Source organism: Drosophila arizonae, chromosome 3 (assembly GCF_054131065.1).
Source record: "Drosophila arizonae isolate 15081-1271.41 chromosome 3, UAZ_ARI_1.0, whole genome shotgun sequence".
NCBI lineage: Eukaryota > Metazoa > Arthropoda > Insecta > Diptera > Drosophilidae > Drosophila > Drosophila arizonae.
In genome coordinates this window covers 29,759,777-29,779,735 of record NC_142923.1, presented here as the reverse complement: position 1 = coordinate 29,779,735, position 19,959 = coordinate 29,759,777, and the positions used below count along the sequence as shown (strand labels likewise).

Sequence of the window (19,959 nt, the reverse complement as noted above, 5' to 3'; positions counted from 1 at the left end):
CACTTGTAATAAAAGATGCTGTGCAAGTTCAATGAGCTTTAATGACGTCACGCATGTAAGAATATACAGCGGAGTAACTGTCATGAGCGATTGCTAACAAGTCTCGCAGCTCTTATTGCTTTAACATATTTCAAGGTATTTTGCGCATCTCTCTGATAAATCTGAGCAAAAGAGAAGAAACGAGTTTCAGTTGCAAGTGCAACGAACATTTTGTTGCCGCTGGTCAAGGTCAGGTGAAAAACTAGTTTGTTTTCTTCTTTTTTTTTGCCGGCCACGTATATTGTTGTATTTTTCCAATTTGCATTAATTATGAAATATGTTTTACCAACGACAGATGGCTAATTAACTCATACTTTGAGAAAACTAACTCAAAAAATCTAGAGGTTATTAATTTTGTATAGTATGATGCCATTTAATGTAAGGTAGTTAAAAATAATATTATTTAAATATAACTGCCAGAAACGAATATCGAATAAAATAAATTTCTATGCCTCAATTTATTTATTAAGCAAATGGCAGCACTCGTTTTTTGGCTGTCGCAATACAAATTTAGCATTGCCCTAGGTCTGGCAACATTCGTCAGAAACTAATCGATAAGTATCGAATGTAAGTCTGTACTGATTACTGCTTGGCGACGAACGACGGGTTTTCGTGTGGCCAAGAAATTTTCACAGGTCTGATTTTAATAGTAAAGTATATTTTTAATTTATTGTTACAATCAATTTATTGAGTGTGTTAATAGTTAATAAGTGTTTGCTGCAAAAACGTGCAGTAAAAATCTAAATAAACCACAAACCCATATAAATTAAAGTTCGGCGGCGGCGTCTACTGTGTGTGCACAAATTTTGCAGTGGCTGCCGCGCGTTGGTTTCATTCGAGCGACCATTAACTTCTCAATACTAACTCAGAAGGTAAGATGAATACTGTGAAACATAATTAACGTGAATAGTGAACGTGTTGGGGGAATATTTCTATAGTTTTTTTTTTTTTTTAACCGAGTTTGCCCGTTGGCGTCGAATTTGCAAATTAAAAATGGCGCTGCCGGTGTAGATATAATTTGTGCGTGAGCTGTGTATACGAAATACCTTCACACAAGCCACTAGTTTAAGTGTTTTAAAGGGATTAGGAAAGCATTACATATTTAAATATTGCTTAATATTAATATTAAAACTCCATCAGGGAAACCGGCACAATTTCTGCACACAGATACACACGCGCACACAGAAACAAAGAAAGACCCTCACATAAATTGGCGTAGTTTGGCTTTTTATCTTTTCCCTAAAAGTATCTTATGCGGATGTATAGCATTGCATAATGCAAAAAACATTTCTGAATATGTATATCTCAGCCTCTTTATTTTTTCGCGTTAGCAAATCATTTCTGAGTTGTTTTTGTTGCTGCATTAGCAGCCGGCTCAACTGTCCCGCTAAAAGACAGGGCTGTTATGCACACACACGCATTGCCCGCGCCTTTTTGCATGTGTGGCGACTACGCTGCGTTCGCATGTCATTAGAAAATGTAGTATAAGTAAAAGCAAGAAATCCTAAATACTCTTGATGTGAATACATAAATTACATTGGACCATTTTAAATAATATGGCGTATATTAACCCTAACGTTTGTCTAGTTTTCTGCGCGCAAACTAACAATTATTGAGTTAGTTAAAAACCTATAAAGAGGACAGAGGTGGTTGCTATATTTAGTTATATCTTTTTGTTTCTTTTCTTTCCGACCGACTGGTAAGAACGTTTTGTATTTCTTTGTTCCGTCTTGCTTCCACTTATGATTAATCACAATTCACACTGCGAGCTTCTATTCGTAAACACATCAATACCGTTACAATACAGTACAGTTATGTTATTGTTTGTCAGACAATGATTTTTATGATTTCTGATTTTTAGCACGTGCATCATAGGAGCAGCAACATGGAGAACGGCAAAGGCGCCATGTCCATCGAGCAGATGTATCAGAAAAAATCGCAATTGGAGCACATCTTGTTGCGTCCAGATTCGTATATTGGCTCGGTGGAATTTACAAAGGAGTTAATGTGGGTACACGATGCAGAAAAGAATCGCATGGTACAACGTGAGATATCGTTTGTCCCGGGTCTCTATAAGATCTTCGATGAGATACTTGTGAATGCAGCTGATAACAAGCAACGTGACAAGTCTATGAATACGATCAAAGTTGATATCGATCCTGAACGGAACATTGTATCCATTTGGAATAATGGACAGGGCATACCCGTAACTATGCATAAGGAAGAGAATATGTATGTGCCCACAATGATTTTTGGTCATCTGTTGACCTCATCCAACTACAACGATGATGAGAAGAAAGTTACAGGTGGTCGAAATGGCTACGGTGCCAAATTGTGCAACATTTTCTCAAATAGTTTTACTGTGGAGACGGCCACAAAGCAGTACAAAAAGAGTTTCAAGCAGACCTGGGGTAACAATATGAGCAAAGCTGGTGACCCAATTGTAAGTTAAATACCGATTTTCCAAACTGAATTTCAAGCTAATTAAGAAAAAAAAATCATTTCAGATTAAAGACTTCAATGGCAGCGACTATACACGTATCACCTTCAGTCCAGATCTATCGAAATTCAAAATGGAATCTTTGGATAGTGATATTGTTGCGCTAATGTCGCGTCGTGCCTACGATATAGCCGCTTCCACCAAGGGAGTGTCGGTTTTCTTGAATGGTACTAAGGTTCCCGTGCGTGGTTTTAAAGAATACATTGATTTGTTTGTCAAGAATACCGATGATGATGCTGGCCAGCCCATCAAAGTGGTCTACGAGGCATGTGGCGAACGATGGGAAGTTGCCTGCTGCCCTTCAGACCGTGGCTTCCAACAAGTTTCCTTTGTTAATTCGATAGCAACTACAAAGGGCGGACGCCACGTCGATCATGTGGTTGATAATGTCATCAAGCAGCTAATTGAAGTGCTCAAGAAGAAGAACAAGAATGGCATCAGTATAAAGCCATTTCAAGTACGCAACCATTTATGGATATTTGTGAACTGCTTGATCGAGAATCCCACATTCGACTCGCAGACCAAAGAGAATATGACACTGCAAGCTAAAAGCTTTGGCTCGAAATGTACGTTCTCCGAAAAGTTCATTGCCAATGTCGCGAAGGCGGGCATTGTGGAGTCGGTGTTGGCATGGGCCAAATTCAAGGCCCAGAATGATATTGCCAAAACGGGTGGCAAGAAATCCCATAAGATCAAGGGCATACCTAAATTAGAAGATGCCAACGAGGCAGGTACCAAGAACTCTATCAATTGTACCCTCATTCTCACCGAGGGTGACTCAGCCAAATCATTGGCCGTGTCCGGGTTAGGTGTGATTGGACGTAATTATTACGGCGTCTTTCCATTACGTGGTAAGCTGCTGAATGTGCGAGAGGCTACCTTTAAGCAGCTCACAGAAAATGCTGAGATCAATAATCTATGCAAGATTATTGGCTTGCAGTATAAGAAGAAATATTTGACCATGGATGATCTGAAGACGTTGCGTTATGGCAAAGTTATGATCATGACAGATCAGGATCAGGATGGCTCTCATATTAAGGGCCTACTAATCAATTTCATTCACACTAATTGGCCGGAATTGCTGCGCTTGCCCTTCCTCGAAGAGTTCATAACTCCCATTGTGAAGGCAACGAAAAAGAACGAAGAGATTTCATTTTATTCACTGCCTGAATTCGAAGAATGGAAGATGGATACGCCCAATCATCATACGTACAATATCAAGTACTATAAGGGTCTCGGTACTTCGACCTCTAAAGAGGCTAAAGAATATTTCCAGGTGGGTCTTGTACTACTATTAATGATATTTATTGTATTTGTTTCTAATTGTTCCACAGTCACCAGCCAATAACGCATTACCATTTTCTCAATGCTTTACTTCATTACTCTACCTTCATTATACTCATATATTTTCTCGATTGTCAGAAGTTTTAGAAATTCTTGATGTCGATTTGCTTTGTCAACAATAATATAATATTCTTTAATCATTTAAAGGACATGGAACGCCATAGGATTCTGTTTAAATATGATGGTCAAGTGGATGATGATAACATTGTGATGGCCTTTGCCAAGAAGCATGTGGAGTCTCGCAAAACCTGGCTCACCAATCACATGGACGAGGTAAAGCGTCGCAAGCAGTTGGGTCTGCCAGAGCGATACCTCTACACCAAGGGCACCAAGCATGTCAGCTACTCAGACTTTATCAACCTGGAGCTGGTACTGTTCTCCAATGCGGATAATGAACGCTCCATTCCTAGTCTAGTGGATGGCCTAAAGCCTGGTCAGCGTAAGGTGATGTTTACGTGCTTCAAGCGTAACGACAAGAGGGAGGTTAAAGTTGCTCAGCTATCCGGGTCGGTGGCCGAAATGTCAGCATACCATCACGGCGAGATGTCCCTGCAGATGACTATAGTAAATTTGGCGCAGAATTTTGTCGGATCGAACAATATCAATTTGCTGGAACCTCGCGGTCAGTTCGGCACACGTTTGACCGGTGGTAAAGATTGTGCAAGCGCTCGTTACATCTTCACATTGATGTCGCCTCTTACACGACTCATATATCACCCATTGGATGATCCTTTGCTGCAGTATCAGGTGGACGACGGCCAGCGCATTGAACCCTTGTGGTATATACCTATTATTCCAATGGTCTTGGTGAATGGCGCCGAGGGCATCGGCACCGGTTGGTCCACTAAAATTGCAAATTACAATCCACGTGATATGATCACTAACTTGCGTCGCATGATCAACAATGAGGAACCCTTGCCATTGCATCCATGGTACAAGAATTTCACGGGTACTATGGAATATGTGTCCGACGGACGTTATGTGCACTCGGGTAATGTACAAATCCTGCCTGACAATCGCATTGAGATTACGGAGTTGCCAATTGGTGTTTGGACACAGAACTACAAAGAGAACGTCCTAGAGGTTCTCTCCAATGGCACCGAAAAGGTTAAAGCGATCATATCTGATTACCGTGAATATCATACGGACACAACAGTGCGATTTGTAATTACTTTTGCACCAGGAGAATTTGAGCGTCTTCGGAGCGAAGAAGGAGGCTTCCATCGCGTCTTGAAGTTGAGCTCGTCAATATCCACAAATCAGATGCACGCGTTCGATGAAAATAATTGCTTACGTCGCTTTCCGACACCCAAGGACATTTTGGTGGAGTTTTATAAGCTGCGCTTGGAATATTATAATAGACGTAAGGATTACCTGGTAGGTCAGCTGACAGCGCAAGCAGATCGGTTAAGCGATCAGGCACGCTTCATATTGGAAAAGTGCGAGAAGAAGCTGGTGATTGAGAATAAACAGCGCAAAATGATGATCGACGAGCTGATTAAGCGTGGCTATCGTCCGGATCCCGTGAAGGAATGGCAGCGACGCATCAAAATGGAAGACGCCGAGGCGGCTGAAGACGACGAGGAGGAGGAAGAGAGCTCAGTTGGGACCAGCAGCAAAAAAATTAAAAAAGAAGTGGATCCCGAGAAGGCATTCCAGAAGCTAACAGAAGTCAAGAAATTTGATTATCTGTTGGGCATGTCCATGTGGATGTTGACCGAGGAGCGTAAGAATGAGCTGCTCAAGCAACGCGATCTCAAGATAGCGGAATTAGATAATCTAATGAAGAAGACTCCTAGCCATCTGTGGCTGGATGATCTCGACAATCTCGAACAAAAACTCACCGAGGTCGAAGAGAAGGAGAGATTAGAAGAGCAAGGTATTAATCTCAAGCAAGCCAAGGCTATGAAGGGTCAAAAGCCAGCGGCGGGTCGTGCCAAGAAGGGTGGCAAATCAGCAGGCAACGCGGACATCTTTCCCGACCCAATTGGCGAGCGCGTCGCATTCAAAGTCACCGATGAAATTATTAAGAAATTCCAAGCAGCCACAAACACGGCCGTCAAGACAAAGGAGCGGATGACCAAAGTTAAAGCTGTTAAGAAGGAGGAAACAACGGCCGACAAAGAGGTGGACGATTTCGATTTGCTCGTCGAGGGCGGGGCCCCAAAAACCTCGCCAAAGGCCAAGAAAGCACCTAAAAAGGAACCCGCAGAGAAGAAGCCGAAGAAGCAAAACGGCGATGGGCTTAAGCAGGGTAAACTGGACTTTAGCAAGGTAAATTAAGCGTGGTAGTTGTAATTGATCGATTAGTAAGTTACATATCTATTTCTATTAGGGCAAGAAGAAGGAATCACTCGACAGCTCTGGTGAACTGGCCGAAGAGGTTCCACGTGTTGAGCGTCCAGGTCGCCGTGCAGCCAGCAAGAAGATCAATTACTCCTTCCTCATTTCGGATGAAGAGGGCGAGGAACACGACGAAACCAACAACGATAACGACGATGATATGGATGATTCGCCCATTAAGCGTCCAGCTGCTAAACGACAACGAGAAGATGACAGCAGTGGAGGAGCCAAGAAAAAGGCTGCGGCCAAAAAGGCACGCGCTTTGGATAGCGAGAGCAGCGACGATGATGTTGTTGGTGTGGACGATGACGATGATTCCGATTTCGAAGCATAAGCCAACATACATATATACATATAAATATATATATATAAGCATTAAGTGTTAATGCTCTTAAGTGGCCGCTCGCAGATCTACTCCTGGTATCTTGTTGCAAATATCTTACCAAAAAGTAAAGCAGAGAGGGACGAAGAGAACACATGCACAGAATGCAAATTTTATTTTTAGGGCAACTACTTTAATAAGTAAAGTAAGCAAGTATTTCTTATATAGCAATGCGAAAAGTTTAAAAAATTAACTACAAAAAATACAGAAACCAAATCAATTAAGGGAAATTTTAAATAACATTGTAACCGATGTTCCAAAAATGTATATCCCACTTTTTTTTACACTGTTTAACAACTTCGCAACATTCTATCACTGTAATTTTAACAATGCAAAACCAAGCGATAATCCACCAATACCATACAAAACTCTCAATCTATTATGCACACATATATACATATATATATTTATATTTATATATATATATATATATATATATATATATATATATATATATATATATATATATATATATATATATATATATATATATATATATATATAAACATAGTGTGTAGTCACATACAATACCATATTTTCCATGTAAATAAAATGTATTTTACGCAGGCATCTTAAAAAAATATTTCGAAATGTGTATTAGGGAACAGGGAAAGCCTGCTACATGGTTTTTTTTATTGAATATAGAATTTGTCAACGTCAATAGTTTTCTATTCCATAGTTATATATTCATTTGTTTCGATGATATTTTTATTGTACTTATACGGACAGTTCTTTATTTATGAATCTATTTAAACTATATTTTGAAAATAAATCCTGTAACGTCTTTAAGTTATATTATTTTTTATTTCTACATAGTGATATGAGTTCAAATTCCTTCTATGAGAGTAGAGTCTGGTGAATATTTTAGATAACTATCATATATTTCTTAAACCGTATTAGTTGCAAAGACAAACAATTAATGGTCATTTTTAAATTAAAAAGATATTTAATAAAATAATATACACCTAGAATTGTATCTTGTGGCCTTATTAGGGTAGAGGTGATTCCCTTGATTTAGGCTGGATACTTATTCTTTCTCGTCCGAAATGCATAGAAAACGAGAGTCGTAAAATATTAGATATTATATTTTGTTTTAAATACTTCGTATATTTCAACGCATGAAAACATATTTTTCTTCTTAAAATCTTACTCTAGTGTTACTCGCTAAACGTCGAGTTGATCAAGAAATGTTTTAAAGGTATTCTTAATGTTATCATTGGCAAAGCTTTCTTTTTTGATTGCCTCGCGGAGAGCGTACCGGCAGCTTTTTAGATTGTATTCGCTCTTGAAGCGCTCCTCGCTGCGCAACAGACCTAACTGAATGAGGTAGTAGTCCAAGACTCGCGATTCCTGCTCTGTTTTGATGGCGTAGTCAAAAGTGGCCTGATAGAGTGATATGGCCAGCTCCAAAGCAGCCGGCGACGTTTGAGCAAGATGTCCGCACTTGAGCGTCGTAAAGATAAGCAACAGCAAGTGATTATCCTCGCTAAATAGCTGTAAAGAGAGTAGAATTGGTTATCTAATTGATCGAAAGTATTTATGTTTTATCTAATGCCTAATGATTTCATTAAGGATAATGGAATTTTACAAATGTGCCTTGGGGTTTACCTAGTCTAGTCTATGACCCAATCGATACAAGTCGAAAGTCATATAACAACTTATACCAACTGATACTCATTCGATTTTGTGAATCCATCTCTTTGCTTTGTTTGCATAATGCAATTAATTTGAATAATGAAATTTATTGGGCTTTCTGTTCCTATCCATCGTGCCCTTACAGACACAGCGCTTACATTGATTATGTTGTGGAAGGCCTCCAGCTTATTATTGGCCTCCAGCGAGTCGAATTGCTGCAGTGTGCAAGGCCGTTGACTTAGGCAAAACTTTTCGGGAGTGCAGGCTTCGGCAGGCGATTTGTTGCCATTCTTGATGGTCATATCGAAATTGTTAGGGGCCTTGTTGCAGTTGCTGTCGTTGAAGAGCTGTAAAGAGTAAATCCATTAATCCAGTAAAGCCATCAATCATTAAGCAAGCCTGACTAAACATTTCGTTGAAATGTAGTCGAGCAGGTGGTTTATCTGTATTACCTTGGTGGTATAAGCGTTGGTGGTCACGTAGGCTTCGTCGTCATCTTCGTCTACCTCTTCTGTTGTATCGTTTGGATCGTATTCTTCATCATCATCTTGGTCATCGTCGTCGTCTTGGTCATCAGAAGCTTCATCGTCGTCGCTGTTCTCGGGTGTCACATTGTCATCATTGTCAGCGCCATTTTCCTCGCCCTCCTCTTCGGAAACCACTTCGTCCAAAGACTGTAAGGCAGCAGCATTCTTGCATTTGGCCATTTGGGCAACGATTTGCTCGCTCCCATGTTGACCAAAGCAATTGCCATCCAGATTGAATACACGCAGCTTGGGTTTGTGCTGTACGGCCGTCACCAGCACCAGACCGCCATCATAGTTGATGTCATTGAATCCCAAATCGAGAAGCTCTAAATGCTCGTGGTTCTGCTCCAGAGCCTCGGCGAAATGGTAAGCGCCATCGGTCTTTAGCAAACAGTCGCCAAAGTTGATTTCACGCAGTCTGCAAGGGAATAAAAATGAGAAATTTGAGGATGGAACGTTTGGAAATAGCGATCCGATTTTTACACTTACAGCGGAGTATGCTCAAAAACTTCGGCGATCTTAGCAGCTCCACGAACACCCAACGTATTGTCATTCATGTTGAGGATTCGCAAGTGGGGATTCTGCTTAAAACTACTCGCAAGTGCAGCGACGCCAACGTGATAAATGGAATTCTGTGGAATTGTAATCTCTTCCAGCGTTTGCAGTACTTTGAATGTTTTTGACAAAGCCTTGGCGCCGGCATTCTCCAAGCGATTGCGTCCCGCCACAAAGACCCGCAATTGCAGCGGTGTACCCGCCTCCTTGGCATTCTTATGGAGATCGATGAGGGCAATGGATAACATTCTTCCGCCCTCAGGACCAAGGCCACAATTATTGAGGTACAACTCCTGCAAGGAGTAGCAGACGGGCGAACGTAGGAACTTCTCCAACCCGGTCATTCCGTTTGGACCAAGTGCGTTGTCGCTAAGATCGAGCACTGTGAGCTTGGCCCCAGCTGCAATTAAACCAGCGCCCAAATGCTCTAAAGCCAGTGGAATCTCGTCCTTGAGACGTCTAGTAAAGAGGTTTTTCCACAGAGCTTTGCGAAATTCTGGATGCTTATGGAGCGCCTGGCCAATAGCTTGCGCGGCTTCCACGCCCAGAGTGTTGCCATCGAGATTGAGATAGTGAACTGTGGATTGTTTGTTGAGCGCTTCAACTACGGCTTTAACTGTAGATGTTTGACAAAAGTGATGAAGGTACATATTACATTTTAAAATTTTTCATGGTTCAGCTTACCATCTTCGGCATTATTCCAGGTCTTGCTCTTATCTTGGAAGGAAATGCCCTGCTCCTCGTTGAGCTGCGCAGCCATACTGGCGAAGCTGAAGTTCGACATGGACGCGTTAGACATTTTCGCTTTTTATCTATTTATTAATTATTATTTCTGTTAAAACTGTATTTTTTCGTATTTTAATTCTTGTTTTTTGCAAGCTTGTGGAATTTGCGCTAACCTCGCAAAAGAGCGCTAGAATTGACAGAAATTGCGGCGTTTGTTTGCAGGCAGCTGCATCTTTTTTGACAGCTGCTGGCTGCGACAGTAGCTTGGTCTCACTCTAACACAGCCGGCTTACGTATTTTGCAACACTGCAAAAGATCTTTGCCAGTAGAGTTTATTTGAGATTTGAATTTACTCAGATAGACAGTTAACTAAGCTATTACGGATATATGCTATTTTTGGTCAGAATAATTGTGTGCTACTGTGAACAATGTGATTAATTTCAAGAAGTATTTTTTTAATGTAACTGTTTTGTTCATATAGAAACCGAAATGTGCAGCAGTTCATTTCTGATCTGGTTCTGAACGGAACGGTGTAGCTCTAATAGAAACAGCTGTTTAATGTGACGCACTAATCAATTGTATACTGAATAAAATTGAAATGCAAGTAAAGTAAATAATATTCACATTTATAAACATTGAAAATGTGTGCCGCATACGCAAGTGGCTCCTGGATAAATGCTGTTTTTGATGAAATTGCGCTAGAAGGCTTGGACGGCACCACATTACCATGTAAGTGAAAATATAGTAACTGTTGAAATGTATAATAAATACATAAATATGTAAATATGTTTATATGTAGCTCTGTGGCCGCTGTTGTCTATAAGACTGTACGGCGGGAAGTCCTTGCCAGATAAGTTGCATCAGCAAATATGGATGCTATTATTACGGTCGACACGGGAAGTAAGCTTCTTCATATTGCCCGAGGCGAGGCCGTTAATGCCGCTATATAAGCGCACCAATGATCAGGATGTGGAAATCGGAATGCCTGTAATACCAGAGAGCTGTCCATTTTTGCGCCTGCCTTTCGCTCCCGTACAGGATGGCAATATACGGGGCAACTGCAAGGACTACAAGACCCGCCGCCGTATATCTGTGGGCGAATTGAAGGCATTGTCTGCTGCAGAAGCCACCGAGAAATATCAACAAAAGCTGGTCGTAGTAGCAAACCAGGAGCTGCGCTTGAAGGCGCTGAAGCCAGCAAACATGCTGCTGCCCCGCGAGCTAACCGTGCAGCATTATGTGTTTCTTGAGACTGTGGGACGTTCACGCTATAATGGAGAAACCACACGGGGTCCCTGGTCGTTGACCAACTATTTCAGTGACCCCAGTTTTATATTCTATTTGAAGTGAGTTGCCAAATAATGCATAACAAGTGTATTTTCGTCTCAAATAATATTTATTGCCAACGCAGAAATGGGTTGCAGAAACAGCAACTGGTTGTCGGACAGGCCTATACGGAGCGCCATAATGGACGCAACTTGATCTCCAACTTGGTCATGCTGCCACGTTTCTTTCGAATCTACAAGACCTACACTCAGGTCACCATGGAAAAGTTTTACACAGAGATCAAAGCGAGCCCGCATCAGTATATACCTAGCTGCGAAGTATTGGAGCGTATACCGGATCTATCCCATTCAAGGCTTAAGAAGCTGCTCGTCTCGCACACCTTTCGCAAGATCTTTGAGACGGCGCTCATCTATCCGCCAGGTTCAGCGGGCAGCGGCTCAAAACCCCAATCAAAAGGCAGAAAAATGTCGATTGTGCGTCTTCGTAACCCCAACATGGAGTTTGATGATCTCAATCAGCTCGACCAGACTGAAGAGCGGGAGGACAAGGCGCCCGATGAGTTGCTGAGTCAGCGACACGCCCATGTCAATATGCCCCTCGAGCTGGAGTGCTTGCGTGCTATCAAGCACTTTGGTACGCGGGGCATGAGCACCCTCGAGCTGGGTCAGTATGTGTCCATCAATTTTCAAATTGCACGAGGTGTTATCAAATATCTGATACGGAAAAAGAGAATCAAGAGCTATACAGAAACATCCGGCAAAAGTCGCATTACACGCTTCGTGGCAGTTGGGACTCAAGCCGAGGCGATTTACAAGGAAAAGGAGGAGCAGCTCGAGAAATCGTTGTTGCAGCTCCAGTGCCAAGACGAACCGGTAATGTAGAACACGATTCGATGTATGATATATCTTAGCTTAAAATTCCAGCAAATGTTAACTTTTTGCAAAATGAATATTTTTTGATTTCGGAACCCTGTGGACACGCCCCCAATGGGCTTAGATCTTCTAGCAGTTTGTCCTCGCAAGCTCAGGCATCTAATTGAAAGCTTCTGTAGAAAAGATTTGGCACGTCCCTTGTGCCTATTTTACGTTTACCTCTTATAAACTCAACTGAAACCTATTTTCACTCCTATTCCAGACTATCCCGAAAAGCGTGGACATCACGGTCAACGATGTGCCCAGCATCAAAGCCAATGTGCGTGTTATGGAATTCTCGCTGAAGTTGTACAAGGGCAGCGATAAGGAGACGCCACGGCACGTGGCACGCAAGATAATAATCGTGCGGCAAATCGACAAGAACTGCATTGTGAACACCATTGACCTGGCGCGCGCCGTCATGGAATCGGAGAAGAACATTGGCACACACGAGAAAATATGTCGAAAGTCGCTGTTTCGACTGCTGGAGCGAATGCAACGTATGCGCATCGTGAATGTCTACGAGGTGACCTTAGAGTACGAGCAGAACGTGCGTCTTTATCGCCTGGTCACCCATCCCAAGATCGATCTGCAGCACGACCAACTCAAGCGCGAGGTGTTGCGCTTAAAGAACAACTTCCACTTGATAACCGAGGAGCGGCTATTGCGGCCTGCCCAGCTGTTGCGGGGCAAGGAGCGGCGCGAGCAGATGGAGCGCAAAAAACTACGCCTTGAGCGCCAGCCCCAAGACGTGCCGAAGCCATCGGCACCCAAGCTCCTGGTGGCCTGCGTCCTACACGAGTTCCTCTTCTACTTGCAGTGCGAGCAGCAGCGCGGTCAGACGCCGTTGCAAATGAACGAGGAATTGCTGCAGCGGTGGCAGCGCAGCGAGCCCTCGCTGATGACGCGCGAATATCTGGAGGAGTGGCAAGCCACGGAGTCAGAAGTGTTGCCCTATACGCAGGAGATTAGCTGGCGCACTTTTATCCCGCCCTTGCCCAACTACGAGAAGCCGTCGGGGTGGCTTTACTTCATGGATGCTCTGGAGCGCATGCCACTCTCGCTGATGCTGCGCATCTTCCGCATCGACCGCGATGTGGTGGAGAAGCTGCGCCCGCAGCTGCAGCACCCGGTGCGACAGCACTATCTGCTCCAGCAGCTGCAGCTGCAGAACTTGATCCCGCGATTCACGCTGCAGCAGCGTTACGTGGGCATGCTCCGTCTGCTAAACAACATGGGCCTGCTGCAGGTCAGCGAGCGGCAGGCGGGCCGCGACTCGCTGCAACGCTGGGTGTATCTAAACAAGCGTACCAGCCTGCTGGACACCACCACGAGCAGCGGGCACAACTACAAAAAGATTAATCCGGACCTCACCTACGAGCGCCTCACTTACGAGTTCACCAGTCGCGAGCAGGTGGCCAACTATTGGGCGAAGCTGCAGCACGTGTGCATCTACACCAAGCTGGGGTTCCTCAAGCACCGGGAGCGCAAGGTGGGTGGCAGAAAGGAGAAGCGCCTGCCCTCGCTCAGCTTTGTGCGCACGACCGACTTTGAGGAGGCAGAGAAGCTGGATGATGGCAGCGTGCCAGGGGATCAGCAGGGTGCTGCGGGCCTCAGCTCCTCGCTCTTCGCGCACCAGTTTCGTCACTGGTCGTGGGTGAAGCGCAACTCGGTGCCAGCCCCACGCTCCACTGCATCGAATGGCCGGAAGGCAACAACATCGATTCCCACGCGCAAGCGCCTCAGCTTGGTTCGGTTGAAGCCAGTGCCACGATTTGGTAAGACACGCGGTGCGAGCTCTGCGGAGACGCGCAAGCGCAAGACCGGACCACGCGACGACATCGATCGGGACGCGTTGCGCAACATGCGCACCTTGCGCGTCACGTGGTGTCCTGCCGAGGACCGCATTCTCAAGATGGGACGAGCTGTCTATTTGTTCATTGACGCTCCGCTGCCCGCCCTGGCTCTGTACAGCGTGGGCATCATTTGCCGGGACGTGATTCGCAGATATCTGAATATTAATAACAAGACAACGCAGGCCTGTGTGCGACGGCTGCAGTTCCTCATCCGCATGAAGCGCGACCAGCCGGATGTGCGCAACTGGATCTATATGATGCAATCCCACCCGGAGTTCAATGCCATCTACAATGAACGCTTTCTTCCGCAGCTCAAGCAGGAGTATCCTGCGCGCAGCGAACAAGTCCAAGCGCTGCTCATACACTTTGTGATCATACTGGAGAGGCTGCATCGCTTGATCATTAACGAGGTAGGCAGTTGTCCCACTTGAGTAGTATCTAAACCAAGCTAATCCCCTTATTTTCTGTTAAGGACTGCGTCTATCGTCAATTCCTGCTGCCCGACAACCTCGAGGACTACCGCAGCCGGTTTAGGGAGTGTGTTGGCTCGAATGGGGAACAGGACATGCTGCTCTATGCCAATCCCAAAACGGAGACTGATCTTCAAATAACTGTTGTCTTCTGCGTACAGCACAGCCTCCTGTGCTGCTCGAAGGATAAGACGCTGTTCAATCTGCAAGCCTTTGAGATCTACAAACACTATTCTGAGGACGTCTTGAATGCTGCTTTCAAAAAGGCGCGTGCAGATTCCCTTCTGGTGGCCGTCAAGCGTCGCCATATCCAGCATGTGCATCGCCTGATCTCTGGCCCTGGGCATTTGCTTAGCTCCAAGTACAAGTACAGACTAGTGTGCCAAAAGTACGGATACCTGGTCTACGAAGCCTATTACGCATTCGAGCGTCGTTTCCATGAATCTCCTGGCTTGACCAGCCTAGATTTGCCCTCGCCCAACTTTGCGCAGCTGCTGCTCCTGGGCGAATGGGTGGCAAATAATTGGTTGAACTTGACTCTGCAGCTGCCCGTGAATATACTCAATGTGGATACGACCAGCATGCCAGTCAAGACGGCAGGGTCCGCGTCCGATCGCATTTTGGACCACTATAGCAGCATATTTGACAATGCACCGCAAACGGAGTACTCCAAGCGGCTGGAGAGTGTTTGCAGTGGTCGCCCGGCCTCTCGTGTTCGCTTCCACCCCGCAAACCTTACGTATCGTCTACAGAGCAGCATCTATAATCAGCTCAATAAGCTACCCATGCGAACCATGCACTTCTTCTGCGCGCTCGATGCACTAGGGCAATCCGTGAACATTAGCTGTGCGCGACTGGAGCACGGGGAATGCCCCTTCAGCTGCATAATGCACAGTGGAAACTATCTAAATGCCGTGGAGCGCATCATCTACGAGCATCGCGCCATATTGCGTCAATTGGTGGCCGATGCACTGCCTCAAGTGGCGCTGCAGTTACAGCTGGATAGCTCCACATCTAGCAGTACCACATTGACCGTCTCCACAGGGAATCTCATAGCACTCGTGGAGCAATTAGAGCAGCACTGGCGCCAGCTGCAGCAGCCGCAGGAAGTCAAAGATCTGGGCAAGCGTTTAGCTGACTCCACGCTACACAAAAAAACAGATTGGCATTCGCTCTGCAGTGCGCTGCTCACCTACGAGGCCGGCAAGGAGGACAGCGGAGAGCGTGCGCAAGATTACGAGCCATCTCTAAACAAGGAGGAGCGTGCACGCGCACAGGACGTCTTTGTTGTGCACCTGCCCACGATCCACATGCAGGAACTGGAGCATCCGCAACTGCAGGCTAGACAAGATGAACTGCGCAAAGCTGTACTCGACAAGGTGGTCAAGTAAGTGATTTGCCGCCGCTTGCTCATCCCCAATCCCATCGGTTCTCTACCGTGCCCCTCCCTTTGCATTTTCCTAAGTGATTCTCTTTTGCTCTCAGCTCCAATTTCTTTCTCCATATCGAATGCGTTCCTCACTGTGATTTCAATCACAGAGGATATTTATATATCGTTACATTTAAGTAATCTTGCTGCTCCCACAGATGAGACATCTCACTGCCATCTTTATCTAGTCTCATATCTCATCTTCCTGTTTACTTTCAGAGCCTCCTTCTGGCGATATACCGACAACAGCTTCGAAACGCTGCTGCCCACGCTGGAAGGGCTCAACTATGAGGCACAGGCCATTCAGCAGGTGAGGGACATCTTGGAGCACATACAGGAATATCCATTGGGCGTTGAGGGCGTATCATTGCGTCGCAGTTTCCCCTTGGGCGAATTTCTGCTTGAAGCGCTGCAACAGCTGGAGGCGCATGATCTGATCAAGCGCGTGGGAGTTGCCAGCTACATGTACGTGCATAAGGCACACATGCGCAATTGGGTGGTGCACACGTTCCACATAAAGCGGCTGGAGCGGGAGCGTGTCCAGAATCGGGTGTCTGCTTCGCCGGCAACATTGCCCGGGGTGGTGGGACAGAAGAGGCAGATGGTGGATCAGAGCTTGGATTTGCAGCCAAGTTGTAGCAAGAAGGCCAGACTGGATGAGGAGCCGCAGCAAAGCAGTGGGGAAGACACGGATAGTGAGGAGGCGCTGTTGCAATGTGCACGACGTTCCAAACGCATGAAGAAATCTGAGACGAAGACGAAGACCGAAATGAAGTCGGATTCGGAAGCCCTAAGGGATGTAATTGCCATCCGGCCGCATCCCTGGATTCGAGTGAATGCTTCGCTCAATCGCCGCGTCCTCGATCGTTGGATGGGTGCCTTGCTCAGCGAGTGCATAACAAGGAATGGCTGCACTGTGCACAGCTTATTCCTTCGCTTTCCCCATCTACTGCCTGTCGACACAATGCTACTGCTGGAGCTGCTCTGCGATTTGGGCTGCCTTCGGCTCGTCGAACTGGAGCCGCCGACGGTGCATCTGGAGAGCTCCTACGACGATGACTTGCAAGAGCGCCCTGTTACGATCCTCTACGATCCCAAGTACACCTACGTAAAGGTCCAGACAGATGCCATTGGACAGCTGACCAACTTTATAGGGCTCAAGAAGTACACCTCGGAGTTTATTTAAAATATAACTAACTGTACTCCCTAACAACCCTAAAAAATGGATTCTACTTTAAGTTACGTTTACGAGTGGAATAGAAGATGAAAGAATGGACAATTAAAAGAGCAAGAAAAGTAAAATAAAATATACTAAGAGGTACATATGCATTGCATATATGAATGTCAAACCTGAAAGCCTCAGTATGTTAACTCTAACGTTTGATAAAGGAATAAAATATGTAATACGTTTCATATCATCCAAATTTTGATTTTTTCTATTTACATACATTTACTTAGAGGTCCAAATAAAAGAAAGTATATTTGAGCGCCAAGTCTATGGGATCTAAATAATATTGCAGTTTATTTGAAAAAAAAAAAAAAAAAATGCTTATCGAATGGGAAATTTTTCGAAGGGATTTGGAATAGAAGCTAATGAAAATTTTGTGGACGTGAGGCTTCTTCTCGACCCGAATCCGAAGATAGAGCGTTTGTAGTTCTCTCTCCACATGTGAAGCAATACCATGAGCAAAATAGTTTACTCATGGGCTCTACTATGTTAGAGGGGCCTGTAAAGTGGAATTAGTAATGTGTTCGTCAAACCGTTTAGTAAAATAAATCTTAGACAGCGAATAGTGCACAATTAAATGTGGTTTGCAGTACTTAAAAAAAGTGAATTGAGGTAATCTTGCATATCAGACACGATTGTATCTGCTCCAACCATTGCAGTCAATCTTCCGTCACAATTTGTATGTACGAAGCTACATAAAATGTAATACGTCTGTAGTTTCGATTTCATCTACGTTTTGTCTTCTAAAAATTTATTTGATTATCGTTCGCTTTTTCCCTCGCATTTTCGTTTCACTTTTTGTCCAAACAAAAAATACGCGATGGCGTTTTTTTTTTTTTTACCACTACAAAAGTGCATTTGTAGCTTTTGTTTTTTAATTAGCGTTTCACTAAAATTTTTTCTTAAATCATTTTTGATGTAAAATCCGCGTTGCACTTCACTTGCACAATCGAGCAGCCAGTGGTTTTTCTTCTACATTTTATTGTTGTTGTTTACCGCTTGCCACCGACGCGAGGGGCCGACTTTTGCGTCACCTTGGTGGCCTTCTGCTTGGGCGCTGATTTCTTGGCGGGTGCTGGCGCGGCGGCCTTCTTGGCTGCCTTAGCGGCGCGCTTCTGCTCCTTGGCTACCTTGATGGCCTGATCCCGTTGGGCCTTTCGCACCTCGGGTTTCATGTTGCGCTTAGCCATAATCTCGGCAAGCGAGGCACCGACGATGGCGCGCTGGAATTTCTGTGTGCGGCGAGTACGCTTCTTGGACGCCTCCTCCTCAATACCCTTACGGTGTTTACGGCGGTACAGCACAGTCCAGGTGACTTTACGGGGATTACGCTTCATCAGGTAGGAGCGCTCGCACTTCTTGTCCAGAAAGGTGAAGGTCTAAAAATTTGATACATATTGGATTTATTTGTACAAGTTGAATATATTGTTGTTGTTTACTATACCTTGCCATCGACTTTGACCATGGTCTTGCCATGGCCGGGGTAGATTTTGTACCCACTGAATGCACACAAGCCAATTCTGAAAATAAAATGTTTTGTTTAAGCATAGTCTGAATAAATACTATAGCATAACACCAAGGCACATATCTAAATGTCATATCAAATGCAAAACAATTATGGCTGCACAGTGATGTACGTATATTTTGAGAATTAATATATTTTCTACGTACTTCATCTTGCTGGTCAAAAGTGAAAAGAAACGGAAGTTGATGCGCAATTTGACAGCCGCTGTCACATCTGCACAGCTGATGCCCAGTGCTAGTTAGGTGTCAAAGCGCAGGGTTGTATTTGCAATGGTGCACAAGACATGGCGCCTATTTAAACACGTCGTTTTTTGACTTGATATATATTATATATTTTTATTTTGTATGTGATCGAGGCTTGTAACAACAAATTTTCGTAATATCAGTTACATGTTATATTGTGCCCAACTGTTGTTCAATTTGGCTCTTGCTGTCTTCTTCATTTTCCCCATCTACGGGTCGTTCGTCTTCATCGTCATCATCATCGGAAACCAAACGGCCAACAAGTGGATATTTTTCGCTATACTGTTGATCCCACTCCACTAAAGTGCTTCTTTGCTGTGCTGTTAGGTCACGCATATAATCGAATTCCTGATTCTCATTTCGTTCCGCTGTGAAGTTGATCAAATTCCGCGATATATCACATCCGGCCCATTGGGGATAAGCTCCAGTCTGCCCATACACTTGCTTAGCACACGATACATCGTATATATTGTAATTAACCGCGACTAGAATACGTCCATCCTCACGAGTGCCATTATATTTGAGTAACTCTTTAACAGTAAAATCACGTCGTAGCGGTGGTAACTGCGATTTTTCGTTGTCTGTCCCGTAACCAAAGAAATTACGAACGCGATTCAAATTGCGACGTTGACGTGATATGTTCACCACTTTATAGAAAACGAAGGCCGAGACGAGTAGTAGCGTCAAATTGATGGGAGTATCCTTGATGGTGTTGTATACATTATAGTACCAGGGTAATTTTGCTTCGAGCGACTTTGTCTGTCCATTCTTCTCAGACATGTCTGGCGAGCTGCTCAAATTAAGTAAATATATTTTTAATTTAAAAAAAAAATCTTCACTCACCCAATGATCTATGATCTGGTATCTACATGTAAAGACAGAATAAATTTGTACTCCAGAAATAATATATGACAAGTTGAAGAAGCCTGCTTTAATTGAAATTGAAATTTGAAAATCTGG

General features: G+C 44.3%; 5 protein-coding genes across 7 annotated transcripts; 2 read left to right on the top strand and 3 right to left on the bottom strand.

Annotated features, from left to right (window-relative positions):
• The first annotated feature begins 564 nt into the window (after nt 1-564).
• Nucleotides 565-7,397, top strand: Top2 (DNA topoisomerase 2). Of its 2 annotated transcripts, none has more exons than XM_089465798.1 (5): nt 565-674; nt 1,901-2,482; nt 2,547-3,815; nt 4,031-6,157; nt 6,219-7,397. In XM_089465798.1, exons 2-5 carry the CDS (start codon nt 1,925-1,927, stop codon nt 6,558-6,560), a joined length of 4,296 nt encoding a protein of 1,431 aa, XP_089321924.1. In that variant the 5' UTR covers nt 565-674; nt 1,901-1,924; the 3' UTR covers nt 6,561-7,397. The 2 variants fall into 2 exon arrangements, with proteins under 2 accessions (XP_089321924.1, XP_017857630.1); XM_018002141.2 differs by having other exon boundaries at nt 599-911.
• A 278-nt stretch (nt 7,398-7,675) lies between these two features.
• On the bottom strand, nt 7,676-10,461 carry RanGAP (Ran GTPase activating protein). The gene is made up of 5 exons (XM_018002158.2): nt 10,010-10,461; nt 9,260-9,941; nt 8,696-9,188; nt 8,402-8,590; nt 7,676-8,102 (listed from the first exon to the last, which is right to left on the bottom strand). The coding sequence occupies exons 1-5, from the start codon at nt 10,122-10,124 to the stop codon at nt 7,773-7,775; spliced, it is 1,809 nt and encodes a 602-aa protein (XP_017857647.1). The 5' UTR covers nt 10,125-10,461; the 3' UTR covers nt 7,676-7,772.
• An 86-nt stretch (nt 10,462-10,547) lies between these two features.
• On the top strand, nt 10,548-17,428 carry LOC108610198 (general transcription factor 3C polypeptide 1). The gene is made up of 6 exons (XM_018002138.2): nt 10,548-10,780; nt 10,851-11,397; nt 11,463-12,210; nt 12,473-14,515; nt 14,578-15,962; nt 16,224-17,428. The coding sequence occupies exons 1-6, from the start codon at nt 10,693-10,695 to the stop codon at nt 17,188-17,190; spliced, it is 5,778 nt and encodes a 1,925-aa protein (XP_017857627.1). The 5' UTR covers nt 10,548-10,692; the 3' UTR covers nt 17,191-17,428.
• Nucleotides 17,429-17,949: 521 nt separating this feature from the next.
• On the bottom strand, nt 17,950-18,988 carry RpL24 (ribosomal protein L24). The gene is made up of 3 exons (XM_018002178.2): nt 18,904-18,988; nt 18,677-18,752; nt 17,950-18,611 (listed from the first exon to the last, which is right to left on the bottom strand). The coding sequence occupies exons 1-3, from the start codon at nt 18,906-18,908 to the stop codon at nt 18,225-18,227; spliced, it is 468 nt and encodes a 155-aa protein (XP_017857667.2). The 5' UTR covers nt 18,909-18,988; the 3' UTR covers nt 17,950-18,224.
• A 75-nt stretch (nt 18,989-19,063) lies between these two features.
• LOC108610219 (membrane-associated progesterone receptor component 1) lies at nt 19,064-19,928 on the bottom strand. Of its 2 annotated transcripts, none has more exons than XM_018002175.2 (2): nt 19,843-19,928; nt 19,064-19,789 (listed from the first exon to the last, which is right to left on the bottom strand). In XM_018002175.2, the coding sequence occupies exon 2, from the start codon at nt 19,777-19,779 to the stop codon at nt 19,150-19,152; it is 630 nt and encodes a 209-aa protein (XP_017857664.1). In that variant the 5' UTR covers nt 19,780-19,789; nt 19,843-19,928; the 3' UTR covers nt 19,064-19,149. The 2 variants fall into 2 exon arrangements, with proteins under 2 accessions (XP_017857664.1, XP_089321927.1); XM_089465801.1 differs by having other exon boundaries at nt 19,064-19,781.
• Between the last annotated feature and the right edge of the window lie 31 nt (nt 19,929-19,959).

Coding starts and splice junctions, on each gene's coding strand:
- RanGAP (XM_018002158.2), bottom strand. CDS start 10,124: ATGTCTAACGCGTCCATGTCGAACTTCAGCTTCGCCAGTATGGCTGCG. Junction 9,189..9,259: donor GTTTTTGAGCATACTCCGCT/GTAAGTGTAAAA, acceptor ATTCCCTTGCAG/ACTGCGTGAAATCAACTTTG. Junction 8,591..8,695: donor CCAACGCTTATACCACCAAG/GTAATACAGATA, acceptor TACTCTTTACAG/CTCTTCAACGACAGCAACTG.
- RpL24 (XM_018002178.2), bottom strand. Junction 18,612..18,676: donor TGGTCAAAGTCGATGGCAAG/GTATAGTAAACA, acceptor TCAAATTTTTAG/ACCTTCACCTTTCTGGACAA.
- LOC108610219 (XM_018002175.2), bottom strand. CDS start 19,779: ATGTCTGAGAAGAATGGACAGACAAAGTCGCTCGAAGCAAAATTACCC.
- Top2 (XM_089465798.1), top strand. CDS start 1,925: ATGGAGAACGGCAAAGGCGCCATGTCCATCGAGCAGATGTATCAGAAA. Junction 3,816..4,030: donor AGGCTAAAGAATATTTCCAG/GTGGGTCTTGTA, acceptor AATCATTTAAAG/GACATGGAACGCCATAGGAT. Junction 6,158..6,218: donor GTAAACTGGACTTTAGCAAG/GTAAATTAAGCG, acceptor TATTTCTATTAG/GGCAAGAAGAAGGAATCACT.
- LOC108610198 (XM_018002138.2), top strand. CDS start 10,693: ATGTGTGCCGCATACGCAAGTGGCTCCTGGATAAATGCTGTTTTTGAT. Junction 10,781..10,850: donor GGACGGCACCACATTACCAT/GTAAGTGAAAAT, acceptor GTTTATATGTAG/CTCTGTGGCCGCTGTTGTCT. Junction 11,398..11,462: donor AGTTTTATATTCTATTTGAA/GTGAGTTGCCAA, acceptor TTGCCAACGCAG/AAATGGGTTGCAGAAACAGC.